At 47.2% G+C, this 19088-nt stretch overlaps 1 protein-coding gene across 1 annotated transcript in view; it reads left to right on the top strand.

Annotated features, from left to right (window-relative positions):
* COG7 (component of oligomeric golgi complex 7) overlaps window positions 1-19088 on the top strand; it is an 89063-nt gene that overhangs the window by 43740 nt on the left and 26235 nt on the right. The window contains exons 7-11 of the mRNA XM_080681940.1: window positions 3398-3596; window positions 6522-6649; window positions 8774-8928; window positions 15841-15957; window positions 17917-17982. Coding sequence (XP_080538066.1) covers window positions 3398-3596; window positions 6522-6649; window positions 8774-8928; window positions 15841-15957; window positions 17917-17982 — 665 coding nt within the window. The remainder of the gene's footprint in view (window positions 1-3397; window positions 3597-6521; window positions 6650-8773; window positions 8929-15840; window positions 15958-17916; window positions 17983-19088) is intronic.

Raw genomic sequence — 19088 nt, 5'->3', positions numbered from 1 at the left:
ATTTTTTACAGAGAGGAAGGGAGAGGGACAGAGAGTAAGAACCATCGATGAGAGAGAAACATCAATCAGCTGCCTCCTGCACACCCCTTATTGGGGATGTGCCCACAACCAAGGTACATGCCCTTGACCGGAATCGAACCTGGGACCCTTGAGTCTGCAGGCCGATGCTCTATCTACTGAGCCAAACTGGCTAGGGCGAGACATTTCTTTTTTAATGTCTGCATCTACAGCTATAAATTTTCCTCTTAGCACTGCTTATGCTGTATCCCCTAAGTTTTGCTATGTAGTGTTTTCATTTTCATTTATCTCAAGGTATTTTCTAATAAAAGTTTTAATTTATTGATTTTGTAGTTTTTAAACTCATACCTTTTTTGGCTTTAGAGCTGCATAAGAACAGTCTTATATTTTGCTTTATGTCTGTGCATGTTTAAGTTATATATTTATATTAGAGGCCTGGTGCACAAAATTCGTGCATAGGGGGGAGAGTATGTGTTCCTCAGCCCAGCCTGCACCCTCTCCAATCTGGGACTCCTTGGAGGATGTCTGACTGCCGGTTTAGGCCTGATCACCGGGATCGGGCCTAAGCCGGCAGTCAGACATCCCTCTCACAATTCTGGACCTCTGGCTCCTAATTGCTCACCTGCCTGTTTGCCTGGTCACCCCTTACTGCACCCCCCGCTGGCCTAGTCACCTCTTACTGCCTCCCTTGCCAGCCTGGTAGCCCCCACCTGACCCCCTCTGCTGGCCTGGTCGCCCCAACTGCCCCTCTGGTGGCCTGGTCACCCCTAAATCACCTTCCTGTTGCTGGCCTGGTCGCCCCTAACTGCCCAGCCCTGTCGGCCTTGTTGCCCCTCATGGTGCCCCCGCCGGCTTGATTGCCCCACACAGCCTGCTGTTGATTCATTTGGTCATCCCTCACTAACCCCTCTGCCGGCCTGGTCGCCTCATGCAGCCTGTTTATTCAGTCGTTTGGTCGTCCCTCACTAATCCCTCTGCTGGCCTGGTTGTAGACAGCCACCTCGTGAGGGTGTGAGGGTCAATTTGCCTATTACCTCTTTATTTATATCTCTGTATATAAAGATCCAGGGTCCATAATGTCCAAACAGCTTACCAAACACTGAAAGTCAGTTCTGCAGTCAGTGCTGGGTCGCCGCGTGAGCGCTGTGGCGACCCAGCACTGACTGCTGAGGGAGCTATAGATTAGGCCCCGAGAGAGGCCTGGAGAGAGAAGCAGCGTCTGACCTGCAGACTCCATGGCAGCTGTTGATCAGCCCTTGCCTCTCTTTCTCTCCTGGCCTGGCCAACAGCTGCGGGGGCTGCTGGTCAGCCCTGCCTCTGATCAGGCCCAGAGATAGGCCCCGAGACGCTGACTGGTATAGGAATCGACCAATCGGAACCAAATCTGGGTGAACTACGAGGAGCCAATGGCTGCCTAGGAGGTGGAGCTTTTGACGCTGACTGGCATAGAAACCAACCAATCAGAATCAAATCTGGGTGAACTCTGAGGACCCAATGGCTGCCTAGGAGGCATAGCTTTTGATGCTGACTGGCTCAGAAACTGACCAATCAGAACCAAATCTGAGTGAACTGCAAGGCAGCAATGGCTGCCTAGGAGGTGGAGCTTTTGACGCTGACTGTTATAGAAACTGACCAAGCAGAACCAAATCTGGGTGAACTGCGAGGAGCCATGACAGGGGACCTCAAGGCATGCCCCCCGCCCCAGCGCCAGGCCGGGGGGACCTCATGCCGTACCCCCCATCCCCTGCCCGGAGGGGCTTGACCGGGGACCTCAGGCTGCGCCCCCCGCCCGGCGGGGCTTGATGCGGGTCCTCAAGGTGTGCCCCCCGCCCTGGTGCTGGGCTGGGGGACCTCAAGGCATGCCCCCCACCCTGGTGCCAGGCTGGGGGACCTCAGGCCATGCCCCCTGCCCCGGCGCCGGGCCGGAAGACCTGAGGGTGCGCCCCCTGCCTGGTGTGCACCGGGGGACCTGAGACTGCACCCCTTGCCCAATGGGACTTTACGGGGGACCTGAGGCTGCACCCCCCCCGACCCAGTGGGGCTTGACGGGGGACCTGAGGCTGCACCCCCTGCCCAACGTCGGGCCGGGGGACCTGAGATTGCGCCCCCCTGCCTGGCAGGGCTTGATGGGGGTGGGGCCGGCCGGCTCTGGATCTTGCCCAATATGGGTGGGGCTGGCTGGGTCTGGGTCTCGCGTGATTTCGAGACACGCGCGGGTGGGTAGGGACTTGACTCTGGGTCCCGTGGCGTGCCTCAGACTCTGAGAGGAGGAAGATTTTCATATAAATTTTACTAATTTTCTTTCATCTCTGATACTTCTATTATAGAGAGAGGGCAAATAGCAATATTAAAATATTTCCTCTAATTAATTCCCTTTTAATGTGCACGAATTTTGTGCACCGGGCCACTAGTGTGATAATAAAAAAGCATTTAATCAGCAGTGGTAATCTGAAAGCATCCCCCTCTAACTTCACTGTGTTAGTTTAGTCTAAGGTACCTGATGTTTACAGAATGGGGTAAAGCCTCGATGAACAGATGAATCTATAATCTGAAAGGCTCTGGATACACTATTCCTGGTGGTCCTTCCCTTTACTGAAGATCTGTGTCAAGAGGAGAGGTGGCTGCGAGCTGGGAGGTCCTTCAACTCTTTTTCAGTGAATTGCTCTTTAATTCTATTTTGTTCCCCTTTCTATACCCTCCCAATTTCTGCATTGTCATCTTCACAGTCCTCTCTCTAGCCAGTTTTTGGTGACCATCTGAATACCCCATTTCGTAGATTTGAAATAGTTCAGCTCTTGGGGCCTGTGATAGGCATGTAATAGCCAATGTTCTGGACAAGTTGCAAGTCCTGCCAGTTCTTTTGTTTCTGAGCATGTTCACATGTGCTGTGAAGAAAACTTGGGGCTCATAGCTTTTTTTTTTTTTTTTAGCTCAGGTCAAGTATAGAAACCTTCATAATTACAGAGGTCAGTAGTCGAACCTTTTCATCATTGCTCAGAACTGATCAGCCTTTCAAACACATATGTCCCCATCTTCCCACCCCAGTCTCGTTCATCCATCAGCAAGTCCTCAGTTACCACTGTCACCTTTACAAACACGAACACACACACACACACACACACACACACACACACACACTCACACTCATTGTTTTAAATTACTTTATACTTTTGCTTCTCAGAACTAGAGAGATCATGCATCAGGTGGACTGGAAGGTCTTCTGATGCTCAGATTTGGTTATTTTCATCACTGATCCACTTCAGCAGAAGCTCATAGCTTTTGATTAGGCCCCTTGGAGTGGTCCAGGAGATTGCTTCTTTAGAAGGCATGCACCCATTTGATCATGCGTGCTAACGCACGTACCCCTCTCCCACTGCAGGTTTTCAAGAACCCCTACGAGGTGGTGACTGTGCTGCTGATTCAGACCCTGGGGGACTTGGCACCCTCTCTGCCCATGTGCCTGGGCTCCAGTGTGGAGCGGGTGGGGCCTGAGCTGGAGCTCCCCAAGCTGCTGGAGCTGTACGCTGCCACTGCCCACTTTGCCAAGGGGCTGGAGATGGCACTGCAACCCCACGCAGGTAAACAGCCCTCTCCCAGGCTCTGGCTTGTCTTGACTCACTTTGTTCACGCTTCTGAGGCCTGGGTTGGTTTGCCTTTTTAGGCGACTGATTTTACAGGAATGGGAGGAGTCACTGTTTTCCTTCTCAACAGATATGAAACCTTTTTCCACGAAAACAGCGCCCTCATGGGAATAGTTGCTGCTGCATAGATCCGTGGTTGGCAAACTGCAGCTCGCGAGCCACATATGGCTCTTTGGCCCCTTGCGTGTGGCTCTTCCACAAAATACCACGGCCTGGGCGAGTCTGTTTTGAAGAAGTGGCGTTAGAAGAAGTTTAAGTTTAAAAAATTTGGCTCTCAAAAGAAATTTCATTCGTTGTACTGTTGATATTTGGCTCTGTTGACTAATGAGTTTGCCTGCCATTGGCATAGATTTACCTAGCAGTAGTGCTGCCGGTGCTTGGCACACTCGGAGGCGCTGCGCCTTTCTGAGGGTCTCAGGCGGTGAAAGAGGGCAGGTGGACGTAGTGGCCACCAGTTGGCAGAGGTTCCTTTGGGAAGGTAGTGTCCTCTTCCTTTATTTAAAACTATTTTTCCTCAGTCCTCACCCAAGGACATGCTCATTGATTTTTAGAGAGGAAGGAAAAGGGAGAGGAATGAGGAGGGAGAGAGAAAGAGAAACATTGATATGAGCGAGAAACATTGATCTGTTGCTTCCCACACGTGCCTCCCCTTCCCCCTCGGGATTGAACCTGCAGCCAGGAATGTTCCCTGACCGGGAATCAAACCCTCAACCCCCTTGGTGTACGGGATGACGCCCAACCAACCGAGCCCCAGGCCGGGGCAGTGTCCTCATCCTTTTAAATAATCGTATCACCTCAGTCAGTTCAACCTAAAAGTTAGGTTTCAGAGGAGCTTTGCTGTGACAACAAGTTTTGAGCAGGGATGCTGTGTCAGGACTGAAGGTGGCCACAGGGAGAATGGGCATCCCCTGCTGCCATCTGAGAGCAGAGCACTTCCTGTCTTCGTTCAGGCACATGATGCTGATGGTGCCGTGCATCCCCAGCGGTTTCCATCTGTTCCTAAAGCACCATCAACTCTTAGGTACCACAGACATTGTGACGCATGCTGCTGTCAGATCAGGAAATAGCTCCAGGAAAGGCTGCTTGTGCTGTGTGGCTACTCTGTCACCAGCTCAGCTTATTTTAATAGTTATTCTCTTTAATTACACTGGCATATAATTGCCTTGGACATTCCAGGGAGTATGTTTATTGTTCAGGCTCCTGGTGATTCATAGGTGTTATTGGCACACTCACTGGTCAGGTCTTGGTTGTGGGAGAGGCACGGTGGCTGTGGCAGCTTCCAGGGGACCAGGGGTGCCCTTCCAAGTGGCCGGAGTGGGTGTGGAGACCATGCGTCCTGCTGGAGCCGAGGTGGGCACGTGCGCCAGGGGCAGGCGGCCTTCCTCCCTGGGCATGGACAGTGTTGCAGAGAGGAAGGAAGAGAGAGAGGAATGAGGAGAGAAGTGCTTTGGTAGTCAGCCATAGTGGGTAAGATCTCTAATGGTTCCTAAAGTGAGTTTTAAAAAGGTATTTTTTAAAATGTAAAAGTCCTTTGGAAACACAAAAATAAAGAGGATAAAAATGATCTGTAAACTTATCACTCGGAGAGAGTCACTACAACCTTCTGTATTGCCTCCCAGTAATTCAAATATAAAGACACATTTTTCATAAATACATGTAAATACTTTATATGCACACACATGCATATGTGTATATATTTTTAAATACTTGTATATAATCTTATATTATCTTTTTTTTTGCTTAAAATAATATAAGGAGCATTTTCTTATGTCATTAAATGTTTAATGGCTACTTTATAACTATGAGTTACTATATCTTTTTATTGGTTCTTGGAACATTTTGTGTCAAAAAGCAAGAAAGAACTCAGACTGATAGGGACATATCAAAAAGGTACAGGCGCTAACTTGAAGGAGCAGCCACTGACCATAGTTGAAATAATTTAAATATTAAAATGAATAATGACAGTAGTGGCTTAAAAACACAATGAATAAAAAAGAATTCATGAGTTCATATTAAAGAGTGAGAAAGAGCCCTGGCTGGGTGGCTCAGGTGGTTAGAGTATTGTCCCATGCACCAAAAGGCTGTCAGTGCGGTTCCTGGTCAGGGCACACATCTAGGTTGCAGTTCAATCCCCAGTCAGGGTGCATGTGGGAGGCAACCGAAAGATGTCTCTCTCTACATTGATGTTTCTCTCTCCCTCTCTCCCCTCTCCCTAATCTCCTTCCCTCTCTTCCCCCCTCCCTAAAAATCAATAAAAACATCCTTGGTGAGGATTTAAGTAAAAAAAAAAAAAGGAAAAAAAATCCATTTATGGTCAGTAATGATAAAGTCTATTCAGGCAGAGATTATCAATGGATGCCAAAGCCACTGGGTAAATGGTCACCTTAGAAGTTGAATTGCTGTGTCATTTAAATTTTTGATACAGAAGTTTTACATTTTTATGTGTTGAAGATGGGCATTTCGGGAATCCCTGGTGTGAGCACCTGTTCTGTAAAGCCCGGGAGAGTGCTCCCCTGCGGGGCCTCTGCATCATTTGAAGGTGTTCTTTTTCTTTTCTTTTTGACTTTAAATAATTTTTTACTTTTCAATTGCAATATGAAGGGATTCTTAACCACAATGGGTTGTTGGAGTTAGGGGGTGAGAGCTTTAATAGTGCTTTTTAGACAAACAGTACACCAAGTTCAAATGTATCAAGATATTTGTGAATGTTGCAGCTCCCAGGGACAGTAAAAGCAGGCTAGTGACTGTCATAGTAGTTACCCTGAGATGAAACGGGAGAGTCCCAGTAGTTGTCCCCTGTCGTTTCCCAGGACTGATTTCTGACTGTGTTCATGATTGCCTCTCCCTTCTTATTCCCTGAAGATGAGCACAACCCGGTGAAAATCATGGAGCTGGTGGGTGCTGTTTACAGTCCGTACAAGCCCTACCAACTCAGGTACAGCGAGATGGAAACCCAGAACCTCCTCATCCAGATCAGTGCGGTGCCTCTGGTAATGTCCCCACCTCCACTGGTCGCTTGGCTCATTCTGTTTGCCAGGCAAGGGTTGGGGATGGCATGCCCTGGAGAAGGTGTGAGCTGGCCTTAGGTGTGCACGGAGGTGGAACAGAAAACCAGCCTTAAGGGCCATGTGGGCTCTTGGGAACCAAATGTAAGATGAGACCACAGATGTGCACTCCCAGTTTTCTACTTCAAATCTCCAATAACAGTTTAGCCAAATGGGAAGCTTCCATCTGGTGGGGATAAGTTGATTGTCTCCTTGATAAACATTTTTTAATAATTCCTTTTTGTTGTTGTTTATCCTCCCCTGAGGTTATTTTTTCCATTGGTTTTTTAAAAAATATATTTTTATTGATTTCAGAGAGGAAAGGAAAGGAAGAGATAGAAACATCAATGATGAGAGAGAATCACTGATCGGCTGCCTCCTGCACGTCCCCCACTGGGTACTGAGCCCGCAACCCGGGCATGTGCCCTTGACTGGAATCGAACCCGGGACCCTTTAGTCCGCAGGCCGATGCTCTATCCACTGAGCCAAACTGACTAGGGCTCCATTGATTTTTAGAGAGAGTGGAAGGGAGGAAGAGAGACAGAGAGAGAGAAACATTGATGTGAAAGACACATTGATTGGTTGCCTCCCACACAGACCCTGACAGGGCTAGGGATCAAACCTGCAACTCAAGTTCGTGCCCTTGACCAGAATCAGACCCGAGACCCTTCAGTCTGAGGGCTGACACTCTAACCATTGAGCAAACTGGCTAGGGCTTTAATAATTAAAAAAAAGTTTTTATTTCAGAGAGAGGAAGGGAGAAGGAGAGAGAGAGAAACATCAATGATGAGAGAGAATCACTGACTGACTGCCTCCTGCATGCCCCCTACTGGGGATTGAGTCCACAACCTGGGCATGTGCCCTGACTGGGAATCAAATCATTGTCTCCTGGTTCATGGGTTGATGCTCAACCACTGAGCCACGCCGGCCGGGTTAATTGAATATTTGGCCATCTTTTGTTTGAGGCAGATGAGCAAGGGGCGCATCAGCCAGGCACTTACAGACAGGGCTCTAGGGGTACTGGAGGACAAGGAAGGTCATGTCTCGGGCAGGTGTTAAGATTGGTGTGAGGTGACTTGACATTTAGGAACAGATCTCATGGTAGTTAAACCTGCCTCCTGCACCACTGTGCCATTTTCCCGGGATGTACCCAGAAAGTGTTCTGCTTCAGTGACATGCTGGCCCATGAAGGAGGCGTTTTCTTTTCCCTGGCATTTTTTTGGAGAGTCTGATACAGAGAATTTGAGTCCTAGCTTGAGAACAGGAGGGAAAGATGCCATTTTAATCACAGGAAAAGGGGAAAGGGATGAAGATGTAAGGATGAATGTCAGGGTTTAATTGCACCTGTCTGCCAGGAGTTAATTTCTGTGATCTCGCTGGCCACTTAAACTGCTCTCCTCCACTTCAGGCTGGTGAAGAGCTATCCTAGTTGGGGACTACATTTTTTTTTTTAATTCTTTTTTTTAAAAAAATATATTTTATTGATTTTTTACAGAGAGGAAGGAAGAGTGATAGATAGTCAGAAACATCGATGAGAGAGAAACATCGATCAGCTGCCTCTTGCACACCTCCTACTGGGGATGTGCCCGCAACCAAGTTACATGCCCTTGACCGGAATCGAACCTGGGACCTTTCAGTCCGCAGGCTGACGCTCTGTCCACTGAGCCAAACCGGTTTTGGCTTTTTTTTTAATTCTTAACCGACAATATTTTTTCATTGATTTCTAGAGAGAGTGGAAGAGAGAGGGAAAGATAGAGAGAAATAATTGATGTGAGAGAAACACATTGATTGGTTGCCTCTTGCAGGAGCTCAGATCAGGGCCCGGGCCGGAGAGGAGCCTGCAGCTGAGGCACATGCCCTTGATCGGAATCGAACCCAGGACCCTTCGGTCTGCAGGCTGATGCTCTATCCACTGAGCAACACCGGCCACAGCAGGAACTGCATTTGTGATGTCCCTGCTGAGTGATGTTACCGTGGATGAGGAGGCTTGAAAGGCACCCGTCTCAATGTTGTCTATTTATTTGTTCTCAAGTCTGAGGTGGCTTGTGTTTGTCTGTATTTGCTGACCAGGAGCATGGGGAAGTCATTGATTGTGTGCAGGAGCTGAGCCACTCTGTGAGCAAGCTCTTTGGCCTGGCATCCGCAGCTGTTGACAGATGTATCCGATTCACCAACGGCCTGGGGACCTGCGGCCTGCTGACAGCCCTGAAATCCCTCTTTGCCAAGTAAGGCTAGACAGAGGGGGCTGGGCCGCCACATGGGAGGGCAACATCTGCCCCAGTAAATGTGTGTGTCCCATATGCCTGCTTTGAACCCTGGAGCACTCCAGCAGCTGAACATACACAATCTAGGGTATATTTTCTGTATCAGGTTTTGGAAAACCTTTTCTGCAAAGGGCCAGATGGTAAGAATTATTGGCTTTCGGGCCTCATGGTTAGTGGAGATCTTTGTGGCACCTGCCTTACTATCCTGGGAGCAGAGGTAGATGACACATAAATGAATGGGTATGGCTGTATTCTAGTACAACTTCATGTACAAAACCACAGTGCCATCCCCTGTTCTGGATCTTTTTTTTAATACTTTAAAATGCATTATATGTTTCTGTAAAGTTGGGTTTGGCAAACTCCAGCTCATGAGCCAAATCTGGCCTGCCATCTGTTTTTGTAAATAAAGTTTTATTGGGACACAACCATCTCTTTCATTTACCTATGGTCTGTGACTGCCTCCTACTGTGAAGGTAGAGTTGAGTAGTTAGTACAGAGACCTGTGACTCTCAAAACCTAAAAGATCTGGACCTTAACAGAAAGTTTGCTGAGTCCCAATGTGTGGAAGGTTAGACAATAAACTCAAAAGACTGGTTATCTTTGGAGAGATGGGGAAGGACTAGCGTGGTGGACATACTGGATTTACTTTTATTTCTTAGTTTCTGGTTTATTTATTTTTATTTTTTAATAAATCTTTATTCAGATTATTACAATTGTTTCTCCTTTTTCCCCCCATAGCTCCCCTCCACCTGGTTCCCACATTACCTTCTGCCCTTACCTCCCCCGCACTGTCCTCATCCATAGGTGTATGATTTTTGTCCAGTCTCTCCCCACACCCCCCACACCCCTTTCCCCCTGAGAATTATCAGTCCACTCCCTTTCTATGCCCCTGATTCTATTATATTCACCAGATTATTCTGTTCCTCAGGTTTTTAATTCACTTGATTTTTAGGTTCACTTGTTGATAGATATGTATTTGTTGTTCATAATTTTTCTCTTTACTTTTTTCTTCTTCCTCTTCTTTAAGAATACCTTTCAGCATTTCATATAATACTGGTTTGGTGGTGATGAACTCCTTTAGCTTTTTCTTATCTGTGAAGCTCTTTATCTGCCCTTCAATTCTGAATGATAGCTTTGCTGGGTAGAGTAATCTTGGTTGTAGGTTCTTGCTATTCATCACATTGAAAATTTCTTGCCACTCCCGTCTGGCCTGCATAGTTTCTGTTGAGAAATCAGCTGACAGTCGTATGGGTGCTCCCTTGTAGGTAACTAACTGTTTTTCTCTTGCTGCTTTTAATATTCTCTCTTTGTCTTTTGCTCTTGGCATTTTAATTATGATGTGTCTTGGTGTGGTCCTCTTTGGATTCCTTTTGTTTGGGGATCTCTGCACTTCCTGGACTTGTAAGTCTATTTCTCTCACCAGGTGGGGGAAGTTTTCAGTCATTATTTCTTCAAATAGGTTTTCAGTATCTTGCTCTCTCTCTTCTTCTGGCACCCCCGTAATTCTGATGTTGGTACGCTTGAAGTTGTCCCAGAGGCTTCTTACACTATCTTCAACTTTTTGGATTCTTTTTTCTTTTTGCTTTTTCGGTTGAGTGTTTTTTGCTTCTTTGTATTTCAATTCTTTGACTTGATTCTTGTGTTCCTCTAGTCTGTTGTTGGGTCTCTGTATAATATTTTTTATTTCAGTCAGTGTATGTTTAATTTCTAGTTGGTCCTTTTTCATATCTTCGAGGGTCTTGCTAAATTTATCGGCCTTTTCTAGGATATTCTTGAAAAGCCTTATAACCGTGGTTTTGAATTCTATATCCAGTTGTTTGTTTTCCTCCATTTCTTTCGTTTGTGATCTGTTTCTTTGTCTCCGCATTTTCGCTGCTTCCCTGAGTTGGTAGGGTAGCTTTGTGTGCTAGGTTTCCTATATGGCCCAGTGGGTCTGCCTCCCCAGTTAACCTGAGGTGGACACTCTTGGTGCACCCCTTTGTGGACTGTGTGTACAGCCTTGTTGTAATTAAGTCTTGATTGTTGTTGGTATCACTGGGAGGAATTGACCTCCAGGCCAGTTGGCTGTAAGGATCAGCTGTGTCTACTCTGGGAGAAGTTCGGTGCTGGAGACAGCCTTATAGGATTAGACTTGCCAAATTGCAATAGCCTCTGTGCTCAGCTTGGATGGGGTGGAGTCTCAGGGCGGAGCAGACAGTCTTGGCTTCCCGTCAGCCTTGCCCTTGGGTGCACGCGCGCGCCTTCAGACTTCTGCCTTCCCCGGCTCCCGAATCTCCTCCTGAGAGTCCAGATTCCCCCCACAAGAGCGTGGGTCCCCAGGTGCTCGCCTGGAACTGGGGTTCAGTGCAGTCATAACTGGGGCTCAGTGCAGCCAGGAGCTTCTGACTCCCTTCCACTAGGGAAAGCCTGTGGCAACCTCCGCAGGCTTTGTTCACACTGGCACGTGCGCGCCTTCAGACCTCTGCCTTCCCAGGCTCCCGAGTCTCCGCCCGAGAGTCCAGATTCCCCCCGTAAGAGCCTGGGTCCCCAGGGGCTCTCCTGGAACTGGGGTTCAGTGCAGTCAGAACTGGGGTTCAGTGCAGTCGGGGACTTCCTTCCCCCTTCCGCCAGAGAAAGTAAGCCAGGCTCTCAGCTGCCCTTCCTCTCTGTGCGCACAAGGACCCTTTGCCGTACCTCCAATTCTCTGTGAGCTTTTCTCTTTCCTTCTAGTTGTAGAATTTTCACTGAGCCAGCTTTCCTGTGGTTCTGGATGGTGTCCGTTCTGTCTTTTAGTTGTAGTTTTGAAATTGTTGTGCGAGGCAGCAGTTTAGGTGCTTACCTATGCCGCCATCTTGGTTTCTCTTAGTTTCTGTTTTTTTAAGAAGGAGCATACATACATTCACATATTTCTTAGGTAATAAAAAATAAATAAGAAATATGTAAGCATCATGCTGAGTGAAAAAAGCCAGCCACAAGACCCACGTTACACGATTTCATCCACATGAAATGTCCAAATAGGCAAACCTAGAGAGACAGAAAACAGACCAGTGGCTGCCTCGGGCTGGGGGAAGGGGACCATTTGGGAGAGATGGGGGATGATTACTAAAGGTTAAGGGGTGTCTTTGGGGCAATGAACATGTTCTGAAGTCGATTGTGGTGATGGCGGCACTAAAAACTGGTGAATTGTGCTTCTTAAGTGGGTGTACTGTGTGGTAGGTGAGTCATACCACAATATGACTCGTATCACAGTAAAGCTGTGGAAAGAAAGAAAAGAAGGGAAACTAAAATCAAGCCAAGTTAGAAAAAAGCAGGGTCAGGTTGGGTTCTCTGATGGTCCCTGAGAAGGCAGCCTCTGGCTTGGAGACAAGTGCATTCTTGGGCTCTCCAGGAGGCCTGTCTTCGTGGCCTGCTCTGGAATCCAGTTGCCTTCAGTCTCAAGTGATTCCTTTTATTGGACTGAATGGTGTTTGATGTTGAAAGTTTAGGGAGCTCTTGTCATTCCAGAAATACTGAGCATGCCCTGGGAGCTTTGAGGGTCCTTGGGCCCTGTGTTCCCTGTCACTCCTGAGGGCGCTCACAGCATCAGCCTATGTCCTGCCGAGGACGTGTCCTGCTCACAGATGGACGTGCGACCAGATGGGCCCAGGGTGCTCCTGTAGAAAGAGAAGCATTGGCAACAAGTTTAATCAAGTAGAATTTGACCTCTTCTCTGCCACCAACTGGGATTTGGTGGATGGAAAGAATTTTTTTGAGATCTCGAAATTTTACTGTAAAACAAAAATAACGCCTTTAAAATAACTTAAAAAAAAAAAAAGAAAAGGTATAAAAAATGGAAAGCCTTCCTTTCTTCCTTTCTGCTGACTCTCAGGCCTTCTCCTTAGGAGTGACGAGCTGTGGACATTTCGCTCTTAGTCATCTGTGCCCTCCAGACTTTCAGTGTATTTTGCTTCTCAGCCGTGAATGTCGAGGCGCTGAGCTGATTCAGGCCAGTTCTCCTTCGTGCCCTGCTTCTCCCGGCTCTTGTTAGGGACACTTCTACTCTTAGTTCTACTATTGGTTATTTTGACTACTTTATTTAAAAAAAAATAACACGCATCTGTGTTAGAACTTCAAACAAAAACCGATCACTTGCTCTTGGAGCGATTTTGAAGCTGCTAAGACAGCTGATGTTATAAAATCGGGGACGCAGGGTGAAGCTGACTTGTGCAGGATTCGAGGGGTACACTGTTCAGTAGAGGGCAGGGTATGGAGGGTGGAGCACGAAGGGGCGCAGGAGGAGACTGGCCTAATTTGAACCAGGGTGATGCTGCAGAATTTAGCAGCTGATACGGTGTCAGAGAATTAGGGGTTTACAGCTGTGATGGAAGCATGGGCTCTGGAGTTGGGGTCACCTGGGCTTAGATCCTGGCTTTTACACTTACTGGTTGGGACCTTGGGTGGGTAAGTGCACCTCTGGGAGCCTGGGTGTCTCCTCTGAGGGGATGATAACATCCCCTTTCCTAGTTGTTAAGGAAAAGCGTGTCATTAGAGTCCCTAAGGCAGTGGCTTTCACATGGTAGGGACACATGGAAATGCTGATTGTGAGAGCATGGGGAGGTTGGGGACAGAGGTGATGCACACTGTGGTCTGCTCACCACCCCCAGGACTCTGTCCTCTGAGCGTCTGCAGAGCACGCATGTTGGATGCATATTCTTAGGTATTTGTCAGAGCCGCAGGGTGGCGACACAGTTGTCTGCCTCCTACAGCTGAAGCACAATTCCTCAACAATATTTTGCCATGTTGTCCTGGAGGCTTACCTCCCAAGGGCTGCTTTCCCAAGAAAGCTGTCACTGTCTTGGTAGAAAGGGAAGGTGCTGTCAAGATCTGGGTTTCGGGGCTCTCCATGGTAAAGGGGAGGCCGTGGACAGGGGACAGCCGTGGCCGCTGTGGGCTGGGCTGGGCGGAAGCGGTTTCTGCTGCTTGGCTCCTGGAATGGCCTTTTTTTCCAGCACATGGATGTGCTCCTCGGCCGGGCCGGGCCATTGTCTCTCCTCTCCTCATTATGAGAGTGGAGCCTATGGTCTGGGAAGCAAGAGAGGCACGGGTTCCTGTGATGCCACAGGTGCCATAGGCTTTCAGGGAGCATCTCGGCTCCCAGCTGTGTGCTCAGCACACTCCCGAGGTTGTGCACTCAATTGTGCATGTGCTAAGAACTGTCCCTTAAAATCCACACCCCACAGCGTTCATGTCATACTTGTCTATTGATTCATTTATTTTAGCATCATGACACTCCGAGGAAATTCCGAAGGCGTCACTAAGTCCATTTTTAAAAACTTCCAGCAAAACACTTTGCTGTATATTTTGAAATTCTTTAAAAAATTTATGAATTGATTGGGGTGATATTGGTTAATAAGGTAGGTTTCAAGTGTACATTTCTATGATACATCATCTGTATATTGCATGGTGTGTTCACACAGTCAAGTCTCATTCTGTCACCATATATTTGCTGTTGAAGTAACTTAATTAAGTCAGTAATTAAGTTTTAGTAGTTTGCTTTCTTGTCAGATGTATTTTGGAACTATAAAAGCATGAGGAAATTAAGGTATCATGATATTTCTTTAAAATACTTTATGACCTTGATACTGCCAGTTTATTTTTAGCTCTTAATTACTGTTTAGAATAAAATTCTCTAAATCTGTATTTATTTTGGGGGAGGGGTACTTTGTGATAACAGCCTTGGATGACATAATGGAGAACAGTAGATACTGTAACACGAGGCCCAGGGTTTGGGAAGGCTGAAGGTTTGGAGCCATCATGAAGCTGCTGTGGCCCTGACAAATGAGAGCAGACGGGCCCGTCGGCAGAGGTCCTAGAGATCTATGTGGGTGAGGAGTAAGGCCGTTTGAAATAGGTTCAGAAACACCTAGGTACTTGCCTAGGCCTGTAGTCAAGTCTTCATTCAGGGCTTATTTCTGGTGTCTCCTTTATTTTATTTTTTTTAAATATATTTTTTATTGATTTCAGAGAGTAAGGTAGAGAGGGAGAGAGAGATAGAAATATCAATGATGAGAATCATTGATTAGTTGCCTCCTGCACACCCCCCACTGGGGATAGAGCCCACAACCCAGGCATGTGCCCTTGACCCGGAATTGAACTGTGACCTGGTTCATAGGTCGACGCTCAACCACTGAGCCACCCTGGCCGGGCTGGCATCTCCTTTGTGCCAGCTCTGTGCTATTCCTGGGGATACAATTATGAGCTACAGTGGGACAGTCCCTGTCCTCCCAGAGCTCCTATTCTAACAACAAGAAACATGGAGCACAGCTTAAATACGCGGCTTGATTTTACTTAGGTGCTGGGAGGAAGGAAGCAGTGTGCAGTGGGAGCAGGTAGCACAGTCTCTGAGGAAGGGGATTTCAACTTTGAACCCGGTGTAATTGTGCCATTGAAGTTGGGCTCTTCCTGTCTTGAAGATGGCTGTTTAGTCCAAATTCGAGAGGATAGAATGTAGCAGAAGTACCCTGGGCATCAGGGAACTGCCTTATAGCATCTCAGGTAATAGTCGGGTGTTGTAGTGGGTCCATGAGGTTTAAAACAGTTCTTTGAGCCAGTTTCCAAAGAATGCATCTGTTAGGACAAGGGAGTAATTTGCCTGCCTCGTTTTTTACCTGGCTGGTCTCCAGAGTCAGAGTTGTGGTCTTCGGGGCTGTCCCCTCCCCTCACTTGAGCAGCTGTTAAAGCTGCTGCCAGGTGGGAAGACCTCTGGGTGGCAGGGTTATGAGCTGTCTCGCCCTTGGGAAGGAGCCTCTGCAGGCGCTCTCACGGTCATTAGCACTGGTCCAGACTATGACCCAGGAGTCTGTAGGTCTGAGGAGTTTATGACCACAGCCCTGTCCCTGTTTCCTTTCCCCACAGGTATGTGTCTGACTTCACCAGCACTCTCCACTCGATACGCAAGAAGTGCAAGCTGGATGACATTCCTCCCAACTCCCTTTTTCAAGAAGATTGGACGGCCTTTCAGAACTCCATTAGGTGACGTTCCAACTCCATTAGGGATGCAGTTGGAGCACATGCCTCATGCAGGCTGCATCGACATGCGCAGTGTAGCATATAAAATGACAAGTGTGTTCGTAAGGGGTCGTTCTTTTCTCTTTTACTGCATTTCTTTTAAAGCAAATACTCGAGACTCTAAAAACAAGTCATGAATAAAAACCCAACCCAACTAGACAAACACCAAAAAGACTCCTCTTGCTTTAAAAATATTTTTACAAGTTCTTTATAAACTCATCTCCTATGATGACTTAAATTTTTACATTTGGTTTAAGATTTTCTTCCCCTTAGCCTACAGTTCTTAGAGACCTAAAAGAGCTTAGAGCTTATACTGTGGCAGATGCCTAGCAGCCGGCTCCTGTTGCTGGGTCTGGGCGCCATGGTGCTAGATGACGGGCAGTGCTGCCAGGCTGTGTTGGCCATGAGGGTGCCCTGGAAGGCGCGGAGGTGACCCTCCCAAGCGGTCGTTGACAGCCAGCTCCTGAGATAGCCAGTGTGGCCTGTGGGGCAGTAGGTAGACACCTGTTACCCCAGCAGCCTGCTCAGTTTGGCCATTGATATGTCCAGCCAGAGAGTGCAGATGGCTGGCCTGTGGCCAGATCTGACCTATGGACATGTTTGGTTTGATCACAGCATTACAAAATGTATTGGATTAGTTGTTAACATTTAAATGAAAAACCTGATTTAACATAACCCAGATTTCTCACATCACTTACAAATTGGAATCTCTGGAAGCACCAGGCCCACATTGTCCCAAGATAGGACCCACTGGGGTTGGTAGCCACATTCCCCGTTAGACTGGCCATACGTTCTCTGCTGTGCTATGATTCTGCCATTCCCAGGGGCTTGCTAACTATACCATTAGGCTGAGATAAAAAGCAATCTAGAAATTTCTTTTCCTTAAAATCATTCTTCTTGGATATACATTCTGAAAAGAGAAGCTGCTCTTTCCCCACTTGCATTTCTTGCTTGACCTGTGGCCAAGGTGGTGTGTGCAAGGGTGCCTGGGACATGTGGTCTCATGCAATGGCCCACTGAGCAGCTCCAGGCCTCCCTCAATCACAGTGGATACAGGACCTCCCAGCACCATTTGGATTATCCCCTCATGGGCTCCAATCTAGACTTGAAGTTTTTTATGAGATTTAGTGCTCTAGATGCTACCAGTACACCTGTCAGCTGTGTGACCTGGAATACCAGAAAGGGTTGTGTACAGGTTGTTCCGTTGTACCTGAGGCAAGTGGAATCGTTCACTTTCTCAGGAACCTTTCTTACGATGGAATGCCTAGATAGCCTGGTGATGACAGGCACTTTTAGAAAGTTAAAAGTTAACTAGACTTAAGATGTTTTTAATCCTTGGATTTGTCCTGCATTATAGTTTGGTGTTGAAGGACTCAGGAGCCTAGCATAAAATTACTTGCAAATTAAGATGGTTAAATACAAATCTGATGATCATTCGGACTTATCTCTGAGAAACAAGTGGATTAATCTCTGCCTTTCATGTGATCAGAGAGAGAATTTTCTAGTATCAAGACAATTTTCTATGCCTGACAAATGGCAGGCATCTAAAAAACATTAAATAATGAACTGTAGATTTTAAATTTTAGATATGGAGTATTTTCAGTCCATTTTCTCAAGGACAAAGCCCAAAAGCACCTGAGTAGTTGAAAATGTAATGTTATTTGAGATCATATTGGATAGAACTGTGACTCTTAGCAGAGAGGCCTGTGATGTTAGGCTATTAGAAGAGGCTGTCATGTACCTTTTATGTTAATCAACTAATGCAGCTTTCAGGTAGGCTGTCAAATGGTTAACTTGCTTTCCCAGAACCCAGCATTCCACCAAAGGAGTGAATAGTTAGAATTTTTATGAATGAGACAATGTTTGTGCTGTAAATGTTGGCATTCCAGATACTTGAACTTAAGTGCTTTCTGTTTTGTGTAGGATAATAGCCACCTGCGGAGAGCTCTTGAGGCAATGTGGGGACTTCGAGCAGCAGCTAGCAAACAGGTAGGCGAGAGCTGGGGTGAGACCCTGGGTTCTTTCTGGGAAGAACTTGACACAACATACAGCACACAGTACACAGCAGCGACAGCTTACGGTCAAATCTGAAGCCACAGAGTTCAGGGACTCTGTGTACCCAGATACAAGGTGTCATTGTTGTCATCATTAAACATTTATTGAGCACCCAAAAAGGTCAAGGCTCTGACCTACTTGGCAATGGTCGCATAATTTGGATTAAATTTGGAAGTCTCAGCCTATATGAGGAAGCAGTACATGTTGTCTCCAAATTATGAATGGGCTGGGTTCCACTGCTTGTTCATAAGTCAGTTATTGGGACTGAAAATGAATTTACCCATGGCAATGGTGTTTGTAAGTGGTGGTAAGTCCTCCGGGTCAGCCTTCCAAATCAGGATTCACCCAGCTAGCCTGCCTTCTGGGTCCTGCAGCAGAATTCTGTGCTGCCCAAGGGGGTGCATCTCCATGGAGGGTTTCTGGGGTTGGCCTAGGACAGTGGTTGGCAAACTGCGGCTCGCGAGCCACATGCGGCTCTTTGGCCCCTTGAGTGTGGCTCTCCCACAAAATACCACGTGTGGGCGCGCACGTACAGTGCGATTGAAACTTCGTGGCCCATGCGCGCAAGTCGGTTTTCGGCTCTCAAAAGAAATTTCAATTGTTGTACTGTTGATATTTGGCTCTGTTGACTAATGAGTTTGCCGACCACTGGCCTAGGAGAAGCCCCTTTGCCCTTTCTCTGTTCTGACACTTGCCAGGGCCTTATGTCGCCCCAGTGTACCATTCAGGCTGATTCTCCCCGCAAGTGCTCCATAGAATTTGGCACAGGTAATAACTTTGTAAGTAAAAGAAGTTATTTACAGAAATAGCTGTATCTGAGGTGATACAACTGTGAGGCAGTGGTTTGAATTGGGCATCAGCTGAGCCATCCAGAGTGTGTGACCGACTCACTCTTGTGCTGCCTGTTCTCAAAGACTAGTGTCTGCCCTTGGACTCATCTCTCCACATCAGAACACACACTTTCCTTAATCTTTTTTAATCCTCACCTGAGGAGATTATATGTATACATGTATATTTAAATATGTTTTTATTGCCCAAGG

The sequence above is a fragment of the Plecotus auritus genome, assembly GCF_963455305.1.
Source record: "Plecotus auritus genome assembly, chromosome: 7".
Lineage (NCBI taxonomy): Eukaryota > Metazoa > Chordata > Mammalia > Chiroptera > Vespertilionidae > Plecotus > Plecotus auritus.
Note: the sequence above shows the minus strand (reverse complement) of the source record. Positions and strands in the feature narration are given on the sequence as shown.